The following is a 22,730-nucleotide window of genomic DNA, read 5'->3' as shown; positions in this document are numbered from 1 at the left end:
TTTTAAATGTGAGCAGAAAGGGTAAACACTAGGCATAATCACAAATTATGCTCATCTAATGCTATGGCAGTGCTGACATGGAAATTGTTCCTAAAACAAGTAAAGAGTTTCTTATATCAGAGACATTACTGCTGCAACATTGCTGTTAATGTGATCTACCTAATGTCTGGGCAAAGCCTTTTGAAGCCCAATGGCATAGTAAAAGTGTCAAGTATGTATTCCCAAGTACATATTCATGGAAAGAAGCATTTTGGAATCTCTGCTTTGACAGTGATGCTTAATGATTAAAAAAAAAAAAAAAAAAAAATTAAAACTAACAACAGTAGATAAAACGAGCAGTTGTTTAATGCAAAACAAAAATAACAGAACAGTCTTTGTGATGTAGCTTCTCACTGAGTCCACATGTGTTTTGTTATCTTAAAGCACATGTTTGTTTAGATGAACAAATTCTGACAGATGTGACAAATTGCAAAAACATATGAAAAGTTAAATCATAACATAAATGTACTCTACAAATTTGGACAGAAGACAAGTAATGTTGACAGTAATCATCTATGGATATTTTTTTTTCAAAATATCAACTCTCTGAGTAGCATTAGACAAAAAAATAATATCCTTAATCTCTTCCCTAATTAAGTATTTAAATTTTATAACTTACACATGAGAACTTTACATTTTCTTTTTTAAAGTTCTCTGATACACCATCTAGTTAGAGGGCTCCATAAGCAACCTTTTGTCCCAGATAAGAGTCAGCTTTCGCTGAATAAACTTTTTCTGCTATTACATGCAGTGATAAAAGTGTAATGTTATCAGTCTAACAACTTTTGTGTAATTATCTCTTCTAGAAACACCACTGGGTCAGTTACCATTTTATGGTCATATGGTGATTACAAAGTGCTGAAAAAATTCTCAATGCTGTTAAATTTTAAATAACTGAGAGACTGAATGTTTGGTTTTCCTGTGTGATCTTCTAAGATCTTTATAACAATTGACCCTAATATTCCAGCCATTCTGCTGAATAGTCAGCATGATTTGTTCATCATAATTGTAAAGTTGCTGTGACGTTAATAGGATACCAGTTCTTGGAGAGAAGTCTCCCAGTAAATTGCAGTGTAACTTACCTCAAGTTTCTTGTTCCAAAACCACCCATCAACTCTTGCAATTTAGTTTGGTACAGAGTTGTAAATGGACAAATATAGAAACATAATTAGGTCTCAAAAGGTACTGAGATTTTCTCCATTCAGGGGAAACTCTGGATTTTACATCCTACCTGGACAGTATGAAAACATATTTTATGGTATGTCTTGAAGTCTACGATTAAGGTCTACTCTTTGTCTTTGATATATTTAGAACTACATGTCAGGATCCTGTAGTTATAGGTTCTGAAAATGCCTTGGATGTAAAGTACAGGTGCACTCATTTATAAATAGTCCTGCTTTCAAAATAAAAGTTTTTCCTAACTTCCATTTGGGTTTTATAGTACTCAAATATGCAGTCAAAATCTATGTAATTATTGGATTTATGATATTCTGTTCTAATTGAAAATGCAAACAATAAAACCAATATAAAATCTTCAGCCACACCACCTGGGCTTTTGACCACAACACGTTTTATGAAGCAAGACTGAGCTTGGTGAGAACTGACCTGGGCTGACTCCGCTAAAATCAATGCAAAGGCTCCCACTGTTTTGAGCGAGCAAAGAATCATTACATACCTAAGTTAGGAAACTACTGAAAAGCTGTTTCAAAAAACCCAGTATTTGTGACTCATGTGCTAGCTTTCCTAAATAGTACTGGATAAGACTATTTGGAAGCACTATGCTAACAGTGATTTTTTTTTTTTCTCTCCTTTGGCTGAGATTAAGAAATCTAGGTTGTTATCTCCTACAATTTGTCACAGAAACAGGAGATAGGAAATATAGTATCTTCCCATGCAGTCTATGCTATATAGCTCTCATAACTAAATGCCTTAATTCTTCTTTTCTTAAGCTAAATTGGGAATTGAGTAGATACGGTTTATGCTTTGTTTAAACTAAGGATACTGTCCTTTCACACTATTGGGAATTGAGTAGATACGGTTTATGCTTTGTTTAAACTAAGGATACTGTCCTTTCACACTACTGAATAGCTCTTACGCTTCACCTAAGAACTGGTTGTTGGGATAGGTTCTTCATTTATTGCTAGCAAATCTCTAGAAGAAATAATTATGTACAAATAGCACAAGTATAAGTCGTATAAGAAGTAACAAAAAGTATTTTAACATAAGAAGTGTTAAAAATGCAAACACATGAGTTCTTATTAATGTCAAAGCCAAAATCATGTGCACTGGACCTAATCCCTTGCACCTCTGTAGACTGGATTGTTTCACTGTGAATGGGGCATTAAAAACACAGCAACTACTGTTACCTATTTGACTACCACTCTACTTACTAGTGATAATAAAAAAGGGAATGGAAGGAACAACATGCTAGGGTGTTTCATTTTATATTTTTTCCACAAGTAGAGTCTTTAATTATATAGAATAGTTAACTGAACAAAGTAGTCTGAGCTGTTTTGAGAGCACAAGTTTCCTCGGTGTTTAGAAATCTGGCTTCTGGACAATTTTGCTGATAGTTCTGTAAAACTTTTTTTGTTTTGTTTTTCTTGGCAGTTAGGCAATGGTTGTAGTGTGTCTGCGTTTGTTTTTTAATCACAGTGTCATACCCACATTTTTCCAGGCCAGTGAAGCAAGAACAGGCATGCAGATTTAATTTAAGATGTTTCTGACTCTCTGGAGGAGTGCTTCACTGGCTAAATGTATTTACCATTGTGTTGCTTCCAGGCCTAAGTCTCTGAACAAAAGGCAGCATTCATCTCCCCAGTTATAAAGTTCACTTATAGATGTTTGTTAAGCACTGTCTAGCTCACAGGCTGGAAATCACAGCGTTTTCCAAAAGAACTGGGGCAGGGAGCGGCTGTTTGAAGTCTTATGCCTGTTTACCTCTAGAAGCTCAGACCTCATCTGTTACTGTGTGCCATGCAGTCATCAGGTGACTGTCTTGCCTTCTTAAATATGTTGGAACATACTACCGCTTTTTTAAAAGGGCCTATAAAATTCAACAGGATGAAAGTAATAACAATCTATATAGATGTCATGCTGTTTTCCTATGTGTTTCTTTGAAGGTCCATAAACTTACAGAGAATTATTGCAGTTCTGTAGGTTCATTAAATCGTCTTCTAGATTTCCATAGCAGAAATCTGAATTTCTATGGGATGTTTCAAAATATGTATACAAAAGATATATGTTTTAATATTACAGGATCGCTCATAAGGGATGAGAAATTTCAGAGGGTCTATATTTCCCATTTTTGCCTCAGCACATTGCAGAAGAGCTTGACGACTTTATATTTCAAATTAATACTAATAATGAATAATGCTATAGTTAGTCTTGTCTTTTTCTGGCATGGCATTTTTTTCCATCATACTTAAAATGTGACATTTATATGTATGAGAAGCCATTCAGTTTTGAGCATTAGATAGTAAATCCTGTTTATGAAGCAAAAAGAAAACACTCGGAAATCAGCAGCATGCTCAAAATGTTGCACATACTCGGCAAAGGATCCGATTTTCAAGCTTCACATGGAAATTTTTCATATATGGCAAAATTTTATTCTCACTGTCATTGCCATTCACCCACAGTATATGGCACTGAAATAATCAGGTTCACACTGATGCATAAGTATCAGCAAATGAAATAGCTTTGCTGAAATTCTAGAGGCTTTTAATCAATTTCATTATTGACATCTTTAAATATTTTTGATAACTAAGAGGAACTTTTACATTTCACTAGGCTTATGTCTATTCTGGTCTCCACCGTAGTGGCTTACTGCTAAGGGAACTTTCAAGCAACTCAAGAGTCTATAGATGTATTCATGCCATTAACTGTCCTTTTAATTTCTTCTGTCATATTTATTTAAAAAATTGTAAACACTTTGAGCAAAACAAAATAGAGAATCAGATTAATCGATATAGATTAAAAATATCATTATATAAACTGGAAAACTCCCCTATGCAAGTGTTTCACAGAAATAAATATATATTATAAAGAAGATATTTATATTTTGGAAATTTGTGCCTGTCTATTTTCTTAAAAGTTGCACTAAATTAACTAAGTTTCTTTAATATTAAGAATAAACTCCTGTAAGCATGCAACCTAGCTCATCCAGAGAAGTATAAACCTTATTTGAATTTATTTAATGCCTGTCTGGTTTTCAGTGATTGCATTGTCACATGTAAGTGGGCAAGCTACATTTCAGCTGATTCACAGGAGCAGGATGCAGTTGGTGTGCGGTGGCACACAGTTTGGTGTAGGGTAAATCGCCTTTGCCTTGACTGGTAGGAGTCCAGTTTTAGGTTCTTCATTTTTTCCACTTGGGTATCTAAATTGTGGCTGTGAAATTCACTCCCAGAGTTGAATGTTCCAGGCACTGCAACACTCCGCTTTGTAAACGCTGTGTGGTTTTGGTCTTACTGTAAGTTATTAAACTGTATCAGTATACCCCAACCGTGTGGAAAATGGTAATTATATTCCTTCATCTGTAAACATTTTGAAAGGAATTGCTTCTTGCCTGGAGGACATAGGTTTATCCTTGTTGTACTAAAAGATATCTTTGTGAAAAGCCTGAAGTCATTTCTTACAGCAAGAGAAAGTATATTTGAAGAACTGTCAGAAAGAAATACGACCACAGGTTATGACCACTAACAGCAAAGAGGAAATCAAAAGGTGACACAGTGCCTCTCTAGAGTGTTTATGCACTTAACTGGTAGCATTTCTCTGCATAATAACCCATGAAGATGTGGCTGAGAGAAGGGGAAAATTGTATAGATAATGTCCTGTTCATAAACTCCATACTAAGTAAGAAATATGTTTTTAATTGAGCAAAACTGATATTTTCTTGGATCCGTCACTGAAAGGATTATCCAGATCTGTAGTTTGGCAGGATTAACATAGTCTTTCTCATTCCTTTCTCACCAGAAATTGTAATTGACAACTTTTAACAAGGAACGGTGTATTAACCTGTAGTCGGATAAGTCCAGTTTGCAATTACTTATTTCACTTATTCCATGTAAGGGAAGATTTGCTGATGTCTTGCTTTCTCAGATCTTATTTTTTACAGAAGTACAGCCAACATAATCTATTTTAGAGCTGGCTCAGGAAAAAACAATTTCTCATCAGAACTGTACTCCCCCAAATGATAGATTTGGGATTTCAAGACCAGTACTATTACCAGTCATTTCTTAAAGTGTTTGGAGAAACCTGTCTCGACAGAGGTAAACAGGTCACAAAACTATCATATAAACTCTAAACGATCACAAAGTGATTTACAGTTCTGGCATTGAGTGCTTCACTGAACAGTTGTACTAAATATAGTTATTTGAACAATACATTCTTCTGGGATTTGACAGAACAGTTTCTGTAAAATAAAGACTGTCCCAGGCTTGGGCACAAAGTTTGGCCCAAAGCAAACAATTCTGAAGGTCAGAAAACTTTTAGTAACTTGTTTTGTTATATTCAGATACGCCTTTGTATTTCTAGTATAAGGCAGGAAAATCAATGCCATGAGTAAAGCCCATTATTTAAAAAAGAACTGACCAGAAACTCCAGACAACTGGAATGTTTCCAGTATAAATTAATCCATCTTCTTTCTTTGTGCTTTTTTTCCCCTTCTCTTTTACGGCCACAACACCACCCAAAAATACACAGCTGCCTCTCAACTTCCTTGAAAATGCTGATGGAATTCCCCTTAGTAGTGAACTGCTCCCTCATTCCCATTAGTGTAGGAGGAACTGCTCATCCTTTTTCTCTAAAGATGTGAAGTGCAGTGATGGCCACCTTTTACACATGATTTGTCATATGGCAAAACATTTTAAAAATACTAAAAGGTGGAATAAAAACTCATCTATCTAGTCTTCAGTGTCAGAAGCAGGGAAATGCAGAGAAATTATACTTTATATGTTCATTGGCTTACAGGAAGATTAGAATTTATGGCTTTTAATTATATTCAGAATCTGCAAATAAATGTTTAGTTGTCCAAAATTTTCCATGAATGTAGTTATGAATTAGAAAGTCAAAAAAGATTTTGAGACCGTATTCCTGACTGCAAAATATTTATTTGTTATGATTATACTCCAGGAATAATTTAATTTTAAATATATCTCTTATAAACTTCTGTTTAAAAATCCTCAATGAAAGATTCCTTTTTTTCTTAAATCTCACCTCCTCTGTGTACATTGTATTCCCACTGTTTTCTCCAGGTCCCAGTTGCTGGGCCCAGTCTTGCAAACGAAAGTCAATGGATGTGCTCTGGTTCAATATTCAGACGTAGTGATAGGGGAAACCTCATTACAGCGCTAACTACAGGGCAGTAGGTTTATAAGGCACTCACCGCTTGGCAAAGGACCTGTTATTATCACTTCAGCAATTACAGATTCCATGTTGCAGATAGTCCTAAAACTGAACTTCTGCTGAGTATTTAAAAAAGAAAGGAGCAATATTACTGCAGGTTTGCCAACACCTTTCATTTTGTCCAAAATGCATGAGGCTGCTTCTGAAAATCAGCTTAATGATCTAAACCGGCAAAACTGCTAATAGATCAGAGCTTACCAGGTACTCTTGAGGGAGTTAGTAAAATGTGCTTAAATGCCTTCTTTGGGTGGGAATCTGACATTCTTGCAGGGCATAAATGAAGTCACATTAATTTTTGAGTGAAGAAGGCACTTTTCAAGTCTGTCTTTTCTCTTAATGGAACAATTCCTGAAGGCAGAGATTTTGGTTTGTTTCGAATCTTTTATCTTGAAAAGATATATGCATAGCAAACAAATAACTACATAAAAGATAGTTTCCCTAAAGTTACTTAATCTTTCATAATATCTATTAATCAGCATGTATAGTACATCCTTTCATCTTAGGCAGTGAAGAGGCAGGCATCTCCCAGAAGAGCTCTGTCTGCTGACCCTCCGTAGGCAGGCTTCAGGAGAGGCTTTCGAGGCACTTTCCCTACCTAGCTGAGAAAACTGGGTTGTGATGTGACATGAAAAATGAGACACCATTTCAGAATGGGAAAAGTTGCAGAGAAGTAAATACATTTTATTTCTCCCAGCCTATTCTGAAGCCAGTAGATATAGGAGTAACGCTTACTTGAATATAAAGGTTTATAGAGAAATGTCCATGAGGAATCGTATTTAACTAAATAATTACCATGTGAAATTGCAGGGGGAAAGACTGTTGCTAACATATCATAAATGTGAAACTAAGACTGCAATGACTAGCAAAGCAGAGCCATCCTGAGTTCTCATATAAATGTTGTTTGAGTAGATATCCTTACAAAGTAATGCTTTCTGTTATCACTGATGTTTTGACTCACCAGCTAGTGAGTGCCATCCTAAGGAGTATTTCTGCTACTGGTTCATATTCGCTAAATGAGATACTTTAAACTAAAAGGGTGTGAGTGTTGTCAAAGCTGAAGAGAGATCAAATTCAAATTAATAAAACTCAAATCATGTCACGGCTTTTAAAGGCAAATTTTTTTTTATTTTTTTTTTGTGTGTGTGTGGTGTGTATTCGTGCCCTGTTTTGGAAGTGATTACCTGATCAGTTAATTTATAGATGTCAGATACATGACAGACTTTCAAGAAACAAGTCTGTCATTATTTCCAGCACCACTGTATCTGGAAATTCCCATTTGTGGGAAGGAACGGAAAGGTCTGCTCTTCAATTTTTGCCTTTATAGCTGTAAACCACTCTGTTCTAGTATGTCTATGCATAGTGGCAAAACTGGTAATATGGAATAATGATTTGTTAAGAAGATGCATGTTAAGCACAACTTTAACATACTGACTTGAATATGTTATACCAGGTCAACCATTCTCTTGAAAAATAGTGTTCATTTGGCCTTCATCTAGATTTTCAGGAAATAATAAGCCCTCTGTAATAGGCTGTAATATCCATTTGAAAGAAGTAGTCAGAGTTATAAGAATTATTTAAGCTTCACTGGACAACGTGAAAAACCTGCATGTTTAAGGAGGCATGAAAATATGGTTGCCTCTCATTTTTAGAGTCCTACGTAAATAAAAAGTTCTGAAGTGAAAGATAATACTTTTTCAAGGCAACTGTTCCAAAAAATGTTGTTGGTGAAGGTATAATAAGCTGTTCCTACTATGCATCTTACCCATAGATACGTGTAATTAGGCAGCTGTATAAAGATAAGGTCATCTAATGGTCCATGAAATGTTCTGGAAAAAACATGTTATTTAGCTAAAAATTGATGCAACTAAATTTAGTGAAGGTATTTTTACCTTCTATTTCTGTTCTAATGTGTCTTCCACTTGTGTTTTTTTTATTAGAAGACAACAATGGATGGTCTCTGCAATTTGATAAACATTATACGAAGGACAAATATAATAAGCTGAAATCTCTGTATGCATTTCAGACAAAGACACCTGAGTGCTGTAAGTAATCACAGATATTACCTGTGTAATTATTACTGATGATTCCTTGCAAGAAATACGCGGCAAATATGCTTATCAAAAAGAGAAATATACTGCAGTTTCATGCACAGTAAAACAGAATTAATGTCTCAGATGAACAAATGCATTGAAGCTAATTTCAGTTCCATTGAGTGATTCGTTTTCTGTAAGAGAAGTGTCAAACACATGTCAATTAAGAGGACAATATAAATGTTTATCTGAGTATATTAATACTGCTGGAAAGACCATGAAACACACATGTTTCAGAGTGAACAGAAGGCAACATTTGTCCAAATTCACTTCTTCATACATCAAATGATTCTTGCAAAGCCCCTCCACTCCCGCAGGCATTCATCCCTTTGTAGAGATTTTCTGACTCTGCTGTCTGCTATGAGCACTAACTCAAAGCTACAAGGGTAGCAAAGACCTTCAGACCCATTTTCATCCTGTGTTCACCTGGACGGTTTTGCTCATTCTAGTAAATATAAGAGGACAGGTTAACCTAAAAAAGAGCCACAAAAAAATCCATGCCATACTCCGGCACATCAAGCCTGAAGCTGAAGAGCTTTTACAAGCTCTTTCACAGAGGTCAGGAGGTAACAATTTTTTGTGTCCCTTCATATTTATTGTTAGGCTCTTCCTAGGTCTGAATCAATCATGTAAAAACGCGTGCCTTCATTTCTGTTTAACACAGCCTGCTATGTCTGTCTTCCTGCTTACCGTTCTTTCCCACCGTATTCCTTCTCTCCACATCCCATCACACCACCCACCCCACCTTTTGCCACAACCACGTTCTTTTTTCTCATGCAGTGGCTGGTGTGGTGCCAGCAGAGTGTACCTGCCAAGGGCTGGAGGTCTTCTGCAATGCTGCCAAATTGCGTGCTGTCCCATCAGTCTCTTCAAACATAACCATAATGTAAGTAGAGCAGAAAAGCGCTCTCTTGATCTGTTCAGGTTTGACTATCAATCCTACAGCCCTTTCACAACTAGAGCTTTATAATTACAACCAGTTGGCTCAGCTGGTGCTTGTGAAAGCATAGTGCCTCTCCATTGACAAGTCCTTTAATGTTTTAAGTTCAGAATTTCCCTGCATAAAAGGAGAGAAAAGGAACTAAAAAGCTCTGTGAGAAGTGATCATTTCATGTTTGTAACAGTGACTTGAGCTAGCAACAGTTTCAGGAAATCTAAAGAAATCTTCAAAAGAAATGTTTCCTTTTAAGACACAATGCTTAGGACCTTTTTATTATCCTCTGATCCTGCCAATATTTCTAGACTATATTCCTGCCAATAAAATCAATAACCTTGAACTCAGTGAAACTACCTGATCGAGCAACTCTTTTTAGTTCTCATCTGATGTCTCTGAATACACCATTATTCAAAAGAATTTAATCTGGGCTAGGTCATCATACAGATATGTATGTGTAAGCCAAACTTTTTGAAGAGATCAGGGAATGGTTGATATCGCTCTTAGTTTGCAAATCACTGATTGAGAGGCCATTTTCTCTGTGGTGGGCAGAGGGCAGTATCGCGTGCCCTCACCCGAGAACCTTCCCTGTAGAGCCAGGGGTACAGACCTTTCTGTTCTGTACCAGTTTGTGCTCATGTGTGGCTGAGGTTCCCCTAATTGGGTCCATGTTTGAACACCACAATACCTCATAACAAAGACTGATGTGGAATGTCAAATACATGTTTAAACTGGCTGTTGGCTCAGGGTCAACAAAGGCTTCAAAAATAATGTCCCAGTTCTACTTTAGAAAAAAAACAATGAGTCAGTTCATCTGGCTTTTGGGCTAGGCTCTCTTCTAATCCAACCATGTCCTGGATGATTTCTGTCCTTGACAAGACACTCGAGTCAGTGCCCAATGAAGATGGGGCCATAAGAACACATGCACTGGGAAATAAGATCTATGTGCATTTGAGGTTTGAAATAAATCTGGGGTTTATTTTATCCTCAGATCTTTTTAACTCTTAGATTTAACTGTTATTTTGTCAGTTGCTCTGGGAACATGGAAGAATATTTTTTGATGATAAAGTATCCAGCTTACTGCTTAAATAGATACAACTATTCAGACAAACAGAGGTAGCGTATTCAGATGGTTTCATGTTGCTTTTATCATTTAGCGGTGTGAAAGCTGCTCTTATTGAATAGCAAAAGTGGCAGCACTGTAGGAAGCTGGGAGAGTAGTTTTACTGTCTGCATTCATTCCTACAGGTCTCTTCAGAGGAATCTACTAAGGAAACTTTCTGCTGACATTTTCAAGAAATATCAAGACCTTAAAAATCTGTAAGGGAGTGCTTCAACTTAAGATATCTATTTAGTGCCTTAAATATTCAGCCTCTCCCTCTCATGTACACACACACACACACACAGAGCTTAACATCTAAGTGACAATGCTCAGTTTATACTCTAAGTTCTGTTTTGCCTTACCCTCCAGTACCTCATCTAATTTTGTGTAAACTGTTTGGCTCAGATAGCTTTATTTAACATTATTTTTGCAAATCCATGATTTCTGCATATTTTTTTTTTATATTGACTATTTTATACCAGAAAAATGTTAAACTTTCATTGTGTCTGAAGGAAGTTACATTCATAACAAACAGTAATATGACAAAAGAAATTAAAGTAATTTAGTTCATTTGTTTTGCAAAACAAAAGTTCAGAAACTTAAAACTTCCCATTGTCATGGGAAGCTCACTCACATGGTTCTTGGTTTTACTCAGGATTATGTCTGGTATCAATTTGATAATGCCCCAACTAGTCAAATGTTATGGCAACACAGTACTGTGCTATGTTTTATGATGTGTAATGGACATGTTCAAAAATCATAGCCTTTAACAAGTTTACTTTATGTAGAATTAATGAAATTAAGAATTAAATGCCAAAGTCTAAAGAAGGGACCCTATGTCACCAATTCAAGGCACTTAACATTTAACATAACCGGAGTGTAACTTTTAAGGAAACTGTGCTGTACTGCAGCACCATCTTGTGTTCACAAAGTTAAGTGCCGTTATGACCTTAAAGTCTTTAAAGCTACATTAAAAGAAATATAGCCATATCTACCTGTACAAAACATTTATTTCTAATATTAATTTCATACCTTTCTGATCGATAACTGTACATTTTCAGAAAGATCAGTTTTTGACCCATTTTGTAAAAGCCAATGTCAGATTTCTTACTGCTTTTTTAACAGGAATGCATCTGGATGTTTTATTAAATGTAATTTAATTAAAATTATTTATATTTAAATATTACTTAGGGAATAACACTATAATGCTTTAAAATTATTTTTAAAGGATTTAATGTTTGCAGTTGATAATATTTTTGAACTCATTATTTCATCAAAGCAGATAAAGAAAAACAGAAGGAAAAATTTAGTATTTAGATTACAGATTAGTAAAACTCATTTTACATTTTTATGATATTATCTTAAAATGCACTATCTTGAAAATAACAGAAAATTCAAAAATACATTTCAATTTGACATTTGCCATGGAAAATTTAGCTTGTAGCAAGGTTCTGACTAAACATAAAGATCAGGTCACACAAGTGAGAACTGCAAGGCTGGTACCTAAATCAGAAGGTCACAAATAAGAAGGTCACAACCAACCACTCTGTTGTTCAGCTCAGGCAAACCAGGCATCCATTTGAATGAATTTTGTAAATCTGATGGGACAGATGGGTATTTCTTTCAAACACCTTTGCAGTCTTTGCAGCCGTATCTGTGAAATGGTTATTGTCAAATTTAAGGTGTAGCAAGTTTGACAGATTCTTTTCAAGTTTCGCACTTGCATTCAGTATAGTTGATAGATTTTCATTGGTTATTTATGCTTGCTTTGACTTTGTGTGTTCAGAGAATTAATTGTTTTGGGGTTTGTATCTTCTTAGGTATCTTCAGAATAATAAAATCAGAGCTGTATCTGAACGTGCTTTCAAAGGTTTATACAACTTGACAAAACTGTAAGTATTTATTTTTGATTCTGAAGTAAAAAGCAGCAGGAAGAGCTCTGAGAGTCGCTACGGATGTGCCTCTCTTCTTTGGTTCAATGTTAGGAAGTTGCAAAATAGTTCAAATCTTAAACCCAACGATTGGATTGAGAAAGCAAAGATAGATTAAGAGCTATCTGTGCAACTTCATCTGACAGGACAATACTTTGAAAATACAAGTGGGCTCCCTACTTCACTCCTATTCCTCAAATCATCAGAATTCAAGAAGGAGACAGCCTGGTAGTTACCCTGCAGAAAGTCAGATAGAATGAAAAAGCAGCAAAACAAAAGTGAGAGCTTGTGATAGATGTAAACTCTTTAACATTGTATTTTGGTTTACAGAAGCAAACCAAAGTAAGCAGTATCGGTAATGACAGAAAGCTTTTTAATTTATTTTGCAGCAACTTTTTGAAAGGTGCTTCTAACTTTTACAGAAAATGTCCAGTGAGAGACAATACATAAATTCAGTACCGTTTTTTTTCTGCAGTGTTTTTAAAGGGAAAATTACAAAATGTTGTACCTCTTATTTTTCCATTACACAAATGTGGTTGATGATCTGTTATTACAGCTGCTATTATTACCTTCTCAGATCATTTATAGTACCACCCCCCCACCCTCCTCCCTTCGTTTCTCAGCCTCTCTTTCTCCATAATTCTGGTATTCACATTTACGATGAATGGCCTTAGAAAATACTGAACGGGATCCTGAGAATATTCATTAAATGAATCCCTACACAGAAGGAAACCGGGAAGGGCCTAAAATATCACACGGTGAAAATATTTAGCTTGCTGTGTTTTCTTGTAGATAAGACAAAATGTTCTACATGATTGTTCTGAAAGTCCTCACTAGAGAGAGTCCCACCTTGCTCTCAAAGAATGGCATGAAAATTACCATAATCAGATATTATAATTATGAAAAATTTTAGTGGTGTTCTGATAAATTATCAAGGAACAAAAAAACCTTAAAACTAATTTTCATGCATCTGATGCTAATTAATCATTCCATTCATTTATCTTTGGTCGGTCTTGTTTTAGATACCTGAGTAACAACAAGATAACCAGTTTGAAGCCTGGTGTCTTTGAAGATCTCCACAGACTTGAATGGCTGTATGTTGTTTTCTTGTTTGTATGTTTATTTTCTCAAGGAATAATTAAAGCAAGACAAATAAATATTTTGATTGCTTTCATTTCGGGGCATAGATGTGCTTTATACTAGATAATAACTGAGGAACTCCTATTACACTGTGAAAGGTAAAAATCCAATTGACTTTGGTGAGAGTAGAGATTAGTACTTGGGCCTTAATGGCTCAAATGACTGATGACTTTTACAATACTAAATAATGTTTATTAGTAATTTCTTGTTACAAATTAATACATGAAATCAGATACTCTAAAACGGTAGAAAGATCATTTGGGGTGCAGCTCTTTCCCCATAAGCAGTGCTTGAAATGCCCCAGACGAAATTACTATCATAATCTGAAATAGCAGTTTTTTACTGCTTTTTGGACAGATGAAAATGAAAGACTATTTTGACTCAGTAAAGGTGTTAAAAACAAGCAAATAGTAACATTCTTCTGTGTGTTTGGAACTGTTGGATTGCTGTGGAACGCTGTTCTGTGGTGCTACTTTGTTTTCACAGAGATTCCATTCAAAACGATCAAAGAGTTTTTAAAACTCACAGGGAAAAACTTTTTTCTATGTTTGAAGTAATTACTTTCTATAATTTTTTTCTTTTTTAAATTAAATTCCTCTGAAAGGAAATTAATTTGATGAATACCCTGACCTGCTAAGGAGTAGTGTGCTAATTTTTTAAGTAGCGTGAATGGACATTTGAAGCAATCCACTTCAAAGTATGTTACTTTTTATCATCTGTTCAATTTAAGACCGATAATTGACTGCAATCTGATACGTGCTTTGCTGTAATTTACAGGATAATTGAAAATAATAGGATAAATCGGATCTCTCCATTAACATTTTATGGACTCAAATCACTTATTCTCCTGTAAGTATGGCATAAGAACAAAAGGTGTTATTTAAAAGAACGGAACAGAGGGGAGACATATATAAAAAGCTTTTTGTAGCAGCTGTGCTTGCTCACCCCAGAGTGCTGGCAGTACACCTGCGGCTCTTTCTTCCCCCCAGGCAAAATGTGCTGCAGTAGGAGGATTTTGGCAGCAGCGGATGTGTGGTGTCTGGAAAAGTCTAGGGAGATGGGTGGGGAAAATGGTAAAAAGACAACGCCGCTGCGAGGGCGAGGACGTGGCAGGTGCAGCAATGGGGCCCAGTTGTCCTCCAGAGCCGGGGGTCCCTCGGCCCCTGCCCCTGGCAGCAGCCCAGCCTCCCTGCCCGAGACCCCGTCCGAGACCTGCCGCTGCCCGCTCCAGACCCAAAAGGCGAGGGACCCTCTCCCCCGCAGCCCCGAGGGAACACTCTCCCCGTATTCCCCCCTCCTCCCTCACCCGTAGAAGTTACATGCTTTGAGCAAATAGTCAAAATATGTGTACTGACTTGTTATGTTCTGTTTAAGTAGCAGTGAAGTGAACATCTTTCCTTTAACTGGTAATTAGCGAGTTAAGGGTAAAACACTGCTCCACAGAATGCCACAGGAGGAATATGTGAAAGTTTAAGAAAATAATACTACCCTCAAGACTATGAGAAACGAACCAAGCTTTGACTGCCTTTTTTTCAAAAGTACAAATATAAGAGACATGAATTTTTTCAAAAATGTATAACCAGCTATACTATTTCTCTCTTTTTTTTTTTTTTTCCCAGAGAGATGATGAATAATTCTCTTGCTCATTTGCCTGATAAACCTCTGTGCCAATATATGCCAAGACTAAATTGGCTGTAAGTCTATCTCATTTCACTAGAGAAAATACTGTTTTGTTGTCTTTGTATGATACTTCCATGACACTTTTTCTAATGGGGTGCTGGATCTTACAGAGTGCCTGCTGGGTCACCGCAGGGTTGATGACCTGAAGTCATCAATTAAGTGTGCAGAAACATTGCATGTCGGGTTCCCACTCTCTTCTGTGCAGTCATGAAGTTCTGGTAGTATTTTTCTTTAATTACCTTAGAATAACTGCCTGAATTTATTTTCAGTGATTGATGTTTTGTTTTTATATCCCAGAGACCTTGAAGGCAACCAAATCCATCATGTAAGAAACGTCACTTTCATCTCCTGCAACACTCTAACCGTACTGTAAGTAATAGGATATGCTGGCTAGCCAGAGTCAGGTATGCTTGTGCTGAGCAGTCGAGTGATTCATTACAGCTAATATAAAAGTTTCCCGAGTGTCATGGTTATTTAGATCTCAAGGAGATTTAATTAAAATGTTTGCTTTTAAATGAGTGCCATACAGAATAGCTATTGTTTATATTTGTAGCAAAGTTCAGTGTTGATATATGCAACTAAACTTCATCGAAGTGATTTGGACTGATACTAAGATTTAGAAATTTTCATTCTAACTTTTCACTTGGAAAATGAGGCAAAAATATCATAATAAAAACCAGCAAACATACAAAATGCATAGCTGCTTTCTTCATTTTCAAGAATTTGATTTGCTGGTGGGTTGGCTGGCTTATCAATTTTAGAATTTCCCCCAAAGTTTCTTCAGTGATGACGTAATCATCTTCAGAAAATCCCTTCCACTTTTTGATAGATTAGTAGGCTCCATAGTACCTGTCACTTTCAATTTTTAACTCTTGTGCAGCACCCATATTCGCGGCTTTCTCTTTGCTTTTAAAATCCAGGTGGTTCATTTAAGGAGCAAGCTCTGTGGCGGGTGAAATACAAGTGCAGGAAAAGTTGCACAAGCATGTGCCCGTGTCCAAGATGCGGTCAGGTCACAAGCCTTCCACCCCATTTAATCTTCCTCCTGCCCTCAGTCAATTTATACCAGCTTGCTATAGGTGTGTGTGTTTATATATACATCCATATATATACATATATATATAGGTACAAGTACATGCGTGTATAGGCAACAAAGGTTATTTATCAAATGGTAAAATGGTAAGCTTCTAGATTCAATTAGCTTATTAACCGAATTGGGCAAATATTTGAAGATGCAGAGAAGAGAGGATTTTTAAAATTTATAAGAAGTTTTCTCCAAAACCAAATAGATGTCAAGAAGCAGCAACATAAGTTTGATTTGTTCTTTCAGGGTGATGAGACGAAATAAAATTAACTTTTTAAATGAAAACAGCTTTTCTTCTCTCCAGAAGTTAGATGAATTGTGAGTAGATTTCTTCTCTTACTTATACAACAAGTCACAAAGTTTTATAATTTATATTGCAAATATCATTTATTATAAAGTAGATTATATATATCATGCTCTGGAGATAGCACCCATCTTCAGGGCTATATATTTAATGGGGAAGAAATAGCTGACAGTATACATAGTCTGTATCAATAATATCAGGGGGTTTTGCTCACAAGATCATGTTCCCAGAACAGAATAACATTAATTAATCTTACATCACCACAGCCTAGGTGCACGTGTGCCTTCAGTGCCTTTTAGAGCAGTTAGACAGTTTCAGTCAGACTGAGACCTTTACTCCTCTGTCCACAGTTACTAGGATTTATGTTTAGTGAAAATAAAGAGCAAGGTAGGGAGAAGAACTAAGGGAAAGATTTGCTGGTTAGCCCGTGTGAAAGAATTCCCATCATGAAACAGTATGTTTCATTTATTTCCAAGATCCTACTACTCAAGTGTATTATACTTTCTTTTTGATGTAAATAAAATAACAATAAATTACCTATCTAATGACATATCTGAACTAACCAGACAAAGAGAGATCTGATGGATCTACCTTTCCACCTTGATTCAACAGCATTATTTTATAGTCCAAGTTTCTGATAACCTAGATAATAAATAATACCCTATTGGCAAATAGAATAAAACTGCATGACTTGAAACTGCAAAACTGTTTGGTAAAATTACTGAGCCTAGTAGGAACTTACTGTATTCAATCTGTGACTGTTTCCGCAGGGATTTGGCTAGCAACAAGATTGAATCGCTTTCTCCATATATATTTAAGGATCTGAAGGAGCTTTCACAACTGTAAGAATATTATTATTAATAATTATTATTAATTATTATTGTTGTTATTATTATTGTTGTTGCTGCTGTTGTTATTATTGTTATTGTTGTTGTTGTTGTTATTTTTGTTATTATTATATATAACTGTATGTTACTCATTTGAGATGATGCTTTCAGTCATGAATGCTGGGGAAAAAGATCATCTTTGTTTGTATGCATCATTTAGGCTCTGCCTAAGAAACACTTATCCCAGAAGTAACTCTATATAACATTTTGCCTGGAATAGTTTTGTAAAAGATGTGTATTTTCATGTCCCAAAAGACAGCTGGTTCAAATTCTACCTTTTTCCAGATCTTTTTAGTATATACAAAATGAGCTATGCTAGGTATATCATGAGAAACTAATGATTTGATGGGAATGTTTAATGTGATATCAGGATTTGGCTCTAAAAATAGATCATAAACATGTAACAACATTTACACATGCCTCATTTGCAACTGCTTTTTTTCCTGTGAAAGAGTTCCCCAAAAAGCATAAAGTATCATAAAATCAGAAAGATAGTCTCTTTTTTTCTCATTACATGTATATTGACAAATTCTCAAATGCTGCTGCTGGAAAGTCCCAATATTTCTCACATAACCTGAAAAAAGAACTAGTCACAAAATTGAAGACCTCTCCGGAGGAGAGAAGGTAGTATGTGGAATAACTTATTGTTTTTTCCAGCATCCTTGTGATCCCTTAAAATACACTGGGGCGACCAAGTATGTACAAGCTGCACTTACTGAGTTTGTGCATTTTAGTTACAATATCAAAACAAAAACATAAGGAAAAGTTATAGGGAGAAGAAAAAGGGGATGTACCTGGAAAACTCCTGTAGAGAGTGACAGCATCTAATGCTGATGTCTGTTTTTACATTCCACTGCTTCTGTCTCTTGAACTCACATGAATCAGTATGAAAAAAATAGATTTTAGCAACTAGCAAAATCAATTGTAATTTATTTCTAAATGCATGCAGTTCAGCTAGGTTCTTTTACTTGAAATACTAGTCCGTGAAGTTTAATAACTAAAATACTTCTCTAGTCAAAGCCTTTAAGCAACAGGCTGGGGGAGGCAGCTGCAGCTGTGCTTAGCAAGGTGACTAAGTGAATGTTATCATTGGAAGTTGGAACTGCCAGTTGTACAAGTCCTTCCTGCAGGACTGGAAAAGCAAAAGGGGTATGTGGTTTGACAGAAGAAGCTGTAAGGAAGTTGTCCAAAGTTACTTATATCTATGTTGTATTTACAGGAACCTTTCTTACAACCCCATCAAGAAAATACAAATAGACCAGTTTGATTTTCTAATTAAACTCAAATCCCTGTAAGTACCAAGTTTTTATGGTTTAGCTATATTTTCTTAGTGATTATGCACATCTCTGTCAGAAGGATGTGATCCAGAATGTTTTGTAAAAGATTGCCCTTGAAATAGTTTATAGTTTTGTTGATGATCCTCAACAATTTGAGCCTGGAAAATAATTACTAGCAACACTCAAATTTTCATTCCTGAAAATATCAGTTTCATAATGGAAATTTTTCCTACAGAGATCATAAATTCAGCTTAGAGGACACTGTCTTTTCTGTTATTACAGAACAAGATTAATGCAACCTTCATGTGACCTTGCACGATTTGTTCACAGGGCTTAAAAGTCATACAAGGTCCAGTTGGGGCTCTTAACACCTTGGGCAGGTACCACTAGGATATGTAAAGATAGGAATTATAATGGAATTTGGTATATGTACAAGTCTGGGGACATGTTTCCATTCTTACAGAATCTACTGCTAACACCATGAAAAGAATAACATAAACCGTGCATGATTCAGCTGTCATGTCAGAGGGAGGTGGGACTTTTACAAACCTTTTTGAAGAGTTTAGGGGGAGTTTCTGTGGGTGCACTAACACAGCCGCTCTAACTTGAATTCTGACAGCAGAGCTCTTCCTAAAATTGTCACTGCACTATCGCACAATCTTGCAAAGCTGAAATTACCCTGTGGTAGACTTACGTACCTCTTCACAAGCCGCTGCATGTCTGCAATAACCAGCTTGGTAGAGCACAGCATTGGTTCTTGTCAGTCATCATTTCAAAATCTTAGAGTCATAGAATAGTTTGGGTTGGAAAGGACCATTAAAGGTTGTCTCATCCTGCCCCCCCTGCAGTGAGCAGGGACATCTTCAACTAGATCAGGTTGCTCAGAGCCCCATCCAGCCTGAACTTGAATGTTTCCAGGGATGGAGCATCTACCATCTATTTGGGCAACTTGTTCCACTGTTTCACCACCCTCATAGTAAAAATTTTTTTCCTTATATCTAGTCTGAATCTACCTTCTTTTAGTTCAAAGCCATTCCCTCTCGTCCTGTCACAACAGGCCCTACTAAAAATGGTTGTGGGGATCCAAAAAGAGATGTTTCCTTGGGTAGGAACATAACAAGAGTTTATGATTTGACTCCTGAGATGTACCCAGCAGTGCACATGTCTTTGGTCAGTCCAGCTTCCTCACAGTGATTTGGTAAATGGCTAACAATCTGAAAATACTAAATCTGTACAAATTTCATTAAAATAAGTAGTCAAGCACAGAAAAGAATAATTAATTGCCTCTCTAACAGTCAGGCTAGAGCATATGCTTTATCCATTATTTATCGCCAAGTAACTCATGCAATTCAGTGGCAATGATCTTCCATGTTTTTAAATTAAGAAAGTTGTTAAATCTTGAGATAGACCTATAGGAAACTGCATATTTCAGCAGCCTGTAGAACACCAGTTGCCTCTTTGCTAGTTCAAAATAGTAAGAATAGCCATGGAAAGCACACACTAAGGTTCATTGCAGCGGGTAAATAAAATTAACACATTTCCATACTGGGGGCTTTTTTCTTGTCTCCTAGTAAAACTGCCACCCAGCCCACAGCAACTAAGCAGTAAGATTGGTGCTTTTCTCCACTGTTGCCTAAATGTGCTCAGAACTTACATGAATATTGCATTCAAAGCATTGAACGGTGAATTCAAACAAGGCTCCCCACAAGGAGAACTCTGACTGGTTGCACGTCTAATCAGTGGATGGAATGGACTGGAAGAACACAGAAACTGAAGTTCTAAAAGCACAACTCACACAGTTACAGTTTACTGATCTAGCACTGCAGGGGAAATAATAGTGTCATTTTCAATATATTTGATAAATAAATAAGAAATCCCATCTATGTGTCACAAGAAAGCCAATGTTTTCCCTTACATGCCATGTTCCGTGTCCCAGCTTTCTGCTGCTCTTGACACAATGAAGACTGAATTCCTGCAGCAGTTTGTTTGTCTAGTGAAGCACTCCCTAGGATAAAAGGCAGAAGAGACACGTTAAATATTATTATTGGAACAAGTTATTATTTTCCCAGAGCTGATGAAAGAGCATCAGTAGAACAATACTTTGGAAGGGCAACCTAATTGGAGATTGCACTGCTGAGAACACACTAAAAGGGCCTTTTTCGTGATTTTGGAAGAACAGCGAGTTTGTTAGAATTAACTGCAATTTATTTTATTCCACTTCAGCTTTTATGCAGACTTTCTGTTCAAGTTTCAAAGGCGTGACAGATTAGATGCTATTAAAGTTCATCTCTAGTTTCCTATAATCGTAGAAGCACAATTAGATGCTCATAAAATTTGTTATTTTACTGCTGAGTTTCTATGGCCTGTTACTGAGAGTATTTTGCTTACAGCAGCTTGGAGGGCATTGAAATTGCAAACATCCAGAGAAGAATGTTCAGACCTCTGAGAAACCTTTCCCACATGTAAGTAGAATATTCCAGTTTGCTTTCTTTGGTCTGATTTTTACAATTTACAGAATACTGGATAATTGAAAACGAAAGTGTTTGGAAAGTATCATGTAAGAAGTTGTCAAATTTTGACAGTTTTAAATTTTTCTTCTTTCACAATACATTTTCTGAGTTGTTACTAGAGTGTGTTGATATTCTGGTAACCAAACTATAACCGTATCTTATCTGTTTTCCCTTCTCACGACCAGATACTTTAAGAAATTCCAGTACTGTGGATATGCCCCTCATGTACGCAGCTGTAAGCCAAATACTGATGGGATTTCATCCCTTGAGAATCTTTTAGCTAGCATCATACAGAGAGTGTTTGTCTGGGTTGTATCTGCCATCACCTGCTTCGGAAATATTTTTGTTATCTGCATGAGGCCTTACATCAGATCGGAGAATAAGCTCCACGCCATCTCAATCATGTCTCTCTGCTGTGAGTACTCCATGTGTAAAAGTAAAAGAATATTGTCTTCATCTGCTCATAGCACGTGTGATACTTGTTCTTATAATATAGTGACGTATTTCCAGCACTGGATTAACTGAACTTTCACGCTGTTGCAAATGGCAATACAAAATGCTGTACCTTACCATGCATTTTTGAGTAAATAACAATTTGCACATGTAAATATTGTGTTCAAGATAGTTATTCTATTTTTCACATAAGCAAAATGTTAGTTTTGCAAATATAGAAAATCAATCACTACTAGATCCCCAGTGTTAAGAATTAGGTTTTTTTTTATTTCAGTCCTAAGAGCAAGACAGGTTTATGGATGAACTGTTTGGCAGTACAGTCACTGCAATCTTGAGTACCGCGTCTCAATACAGGAGAGCCTATAAGTATTTAACAAATGTAATTAGTTGCATTTTGAAGGGTAACTGTCAGCAGTGCATAAAATGATTGCAACAATTCTAAGTACAGCATGTCAGCGATTTTGTAACTTTGTTGTTTCCATGGGAACAATCTGAATACTATGCAAAGCTTCTAGTCAAAATACCTGAAGAGCCTTCAGCTCTATCTTGAGAGCTCCTCTTCTCTTACTAGTCTTGGAAGACTACGCACATCAGTTTTGAACAAACATAAGGTAGACAAACCAAAACTAAACTTTGATTCCATCAGAGATGCCTTACTCAAAGCAAATTATCTTACGCCAAATGTCAACAGCAAAAGGAATAAGACCTAATTAAAAAAAGGTTGTAAGAATATTTCTATAAGTGAAGCCGTGTCTTTTTCTCCTTACAAACCAATTTTATCTGAGATTCAGAAAATCAGGTTGGAAGCAACTATGAAACACAGACTGTCAGTCCAAATGGAAATTGAAAAAAAAAAAAAAAAAAAAAGGAATAGAACTGAATCTCATACTGTCT

The 22,730-nt window shown here is 36.2% G+C and overlaps 1 protein-coding gene across 3 annotated transcripts in view; it reads left to right on the top strand.

The window, feature by feature from the left end:
• The window catches only part of RXFP1 (relaxin family peptide receptor 1), a 50,763-nt gene that overhangs the window by 23,158 nt on the left and 4,875 nt on the right, over positions 1-22,730 (top strand). The window contains exons 3-15 of one of the 3 annotated variants that reach the window (XM_033000221.2): positions 8,385-8,486; positions 9,315-9,420; positions 10,717-10,788; positions 12,391-12,462; positions 13,524-13,595; positions 14,419-14,490; positions 15,261-15,335; positions 15,619-15,690; positions 16,652-16,723; positions 17,480-17,551; positions 18,816-18,887; positions 21,264-21,335; positions 21,569-21,798. In XM_033000221.2, the coding sequence (XP_032856112.1) occupies positions 8,385-8,486; positions 9,315-9,420; positions 10,717-10,788; positions 12,391-12,462; positions 13,524-13,595; positions 14,419-14,490; positions 15,261-15,335; positions 15,619-15,690; positions 16,652-16,723; positions 17,480-17,551; positions 18,816-18,887; positions 21,264-21,335; positions 21,569-21,798 (1,161 nt within the window). Of the gene's footprint in view, positions 1-8,381; positions 8,487-9,314; positions 9,421-10,716; positions 10,789-12,390; positions 12,463-13,523; positions 13,596-14,418; positions 14,491-15,260; positions 15,336-15,618; positions 15,691-16,651; positions 16,724-17,479; positions 17,552-18,815; positions 18,888-21,263; positions 21,336-21,568; positions 21,799-22,730 lie in introns of all 3 variants that reach the window. The other 2 variants (XM_033000222.2, XM_033000220.2) reach the window with 2 other exon arrangements.

This window comes from Tyto alba, unplaced genomic scaffold, assembly GCF_018691265.1.
Source record: "Tyto alba isolate M040663 unplaced genomic scaffold, T.alba_DEE_v4.0 Super-Scaffold_6, whole genome shotgun sequence".
Classification (NCBI taxonomy): domain Eukaryota; kingdom Metazoa; phylum Chordata; class Aves; order Strigiformes; family Tytonidae; genus Tyto; species Tyto alba.
The sequence above is the reverse complement of the archived record's forward strand: the minus strand, read 5'-3'. Positions and strand labels throughout refer to the sequence as shown.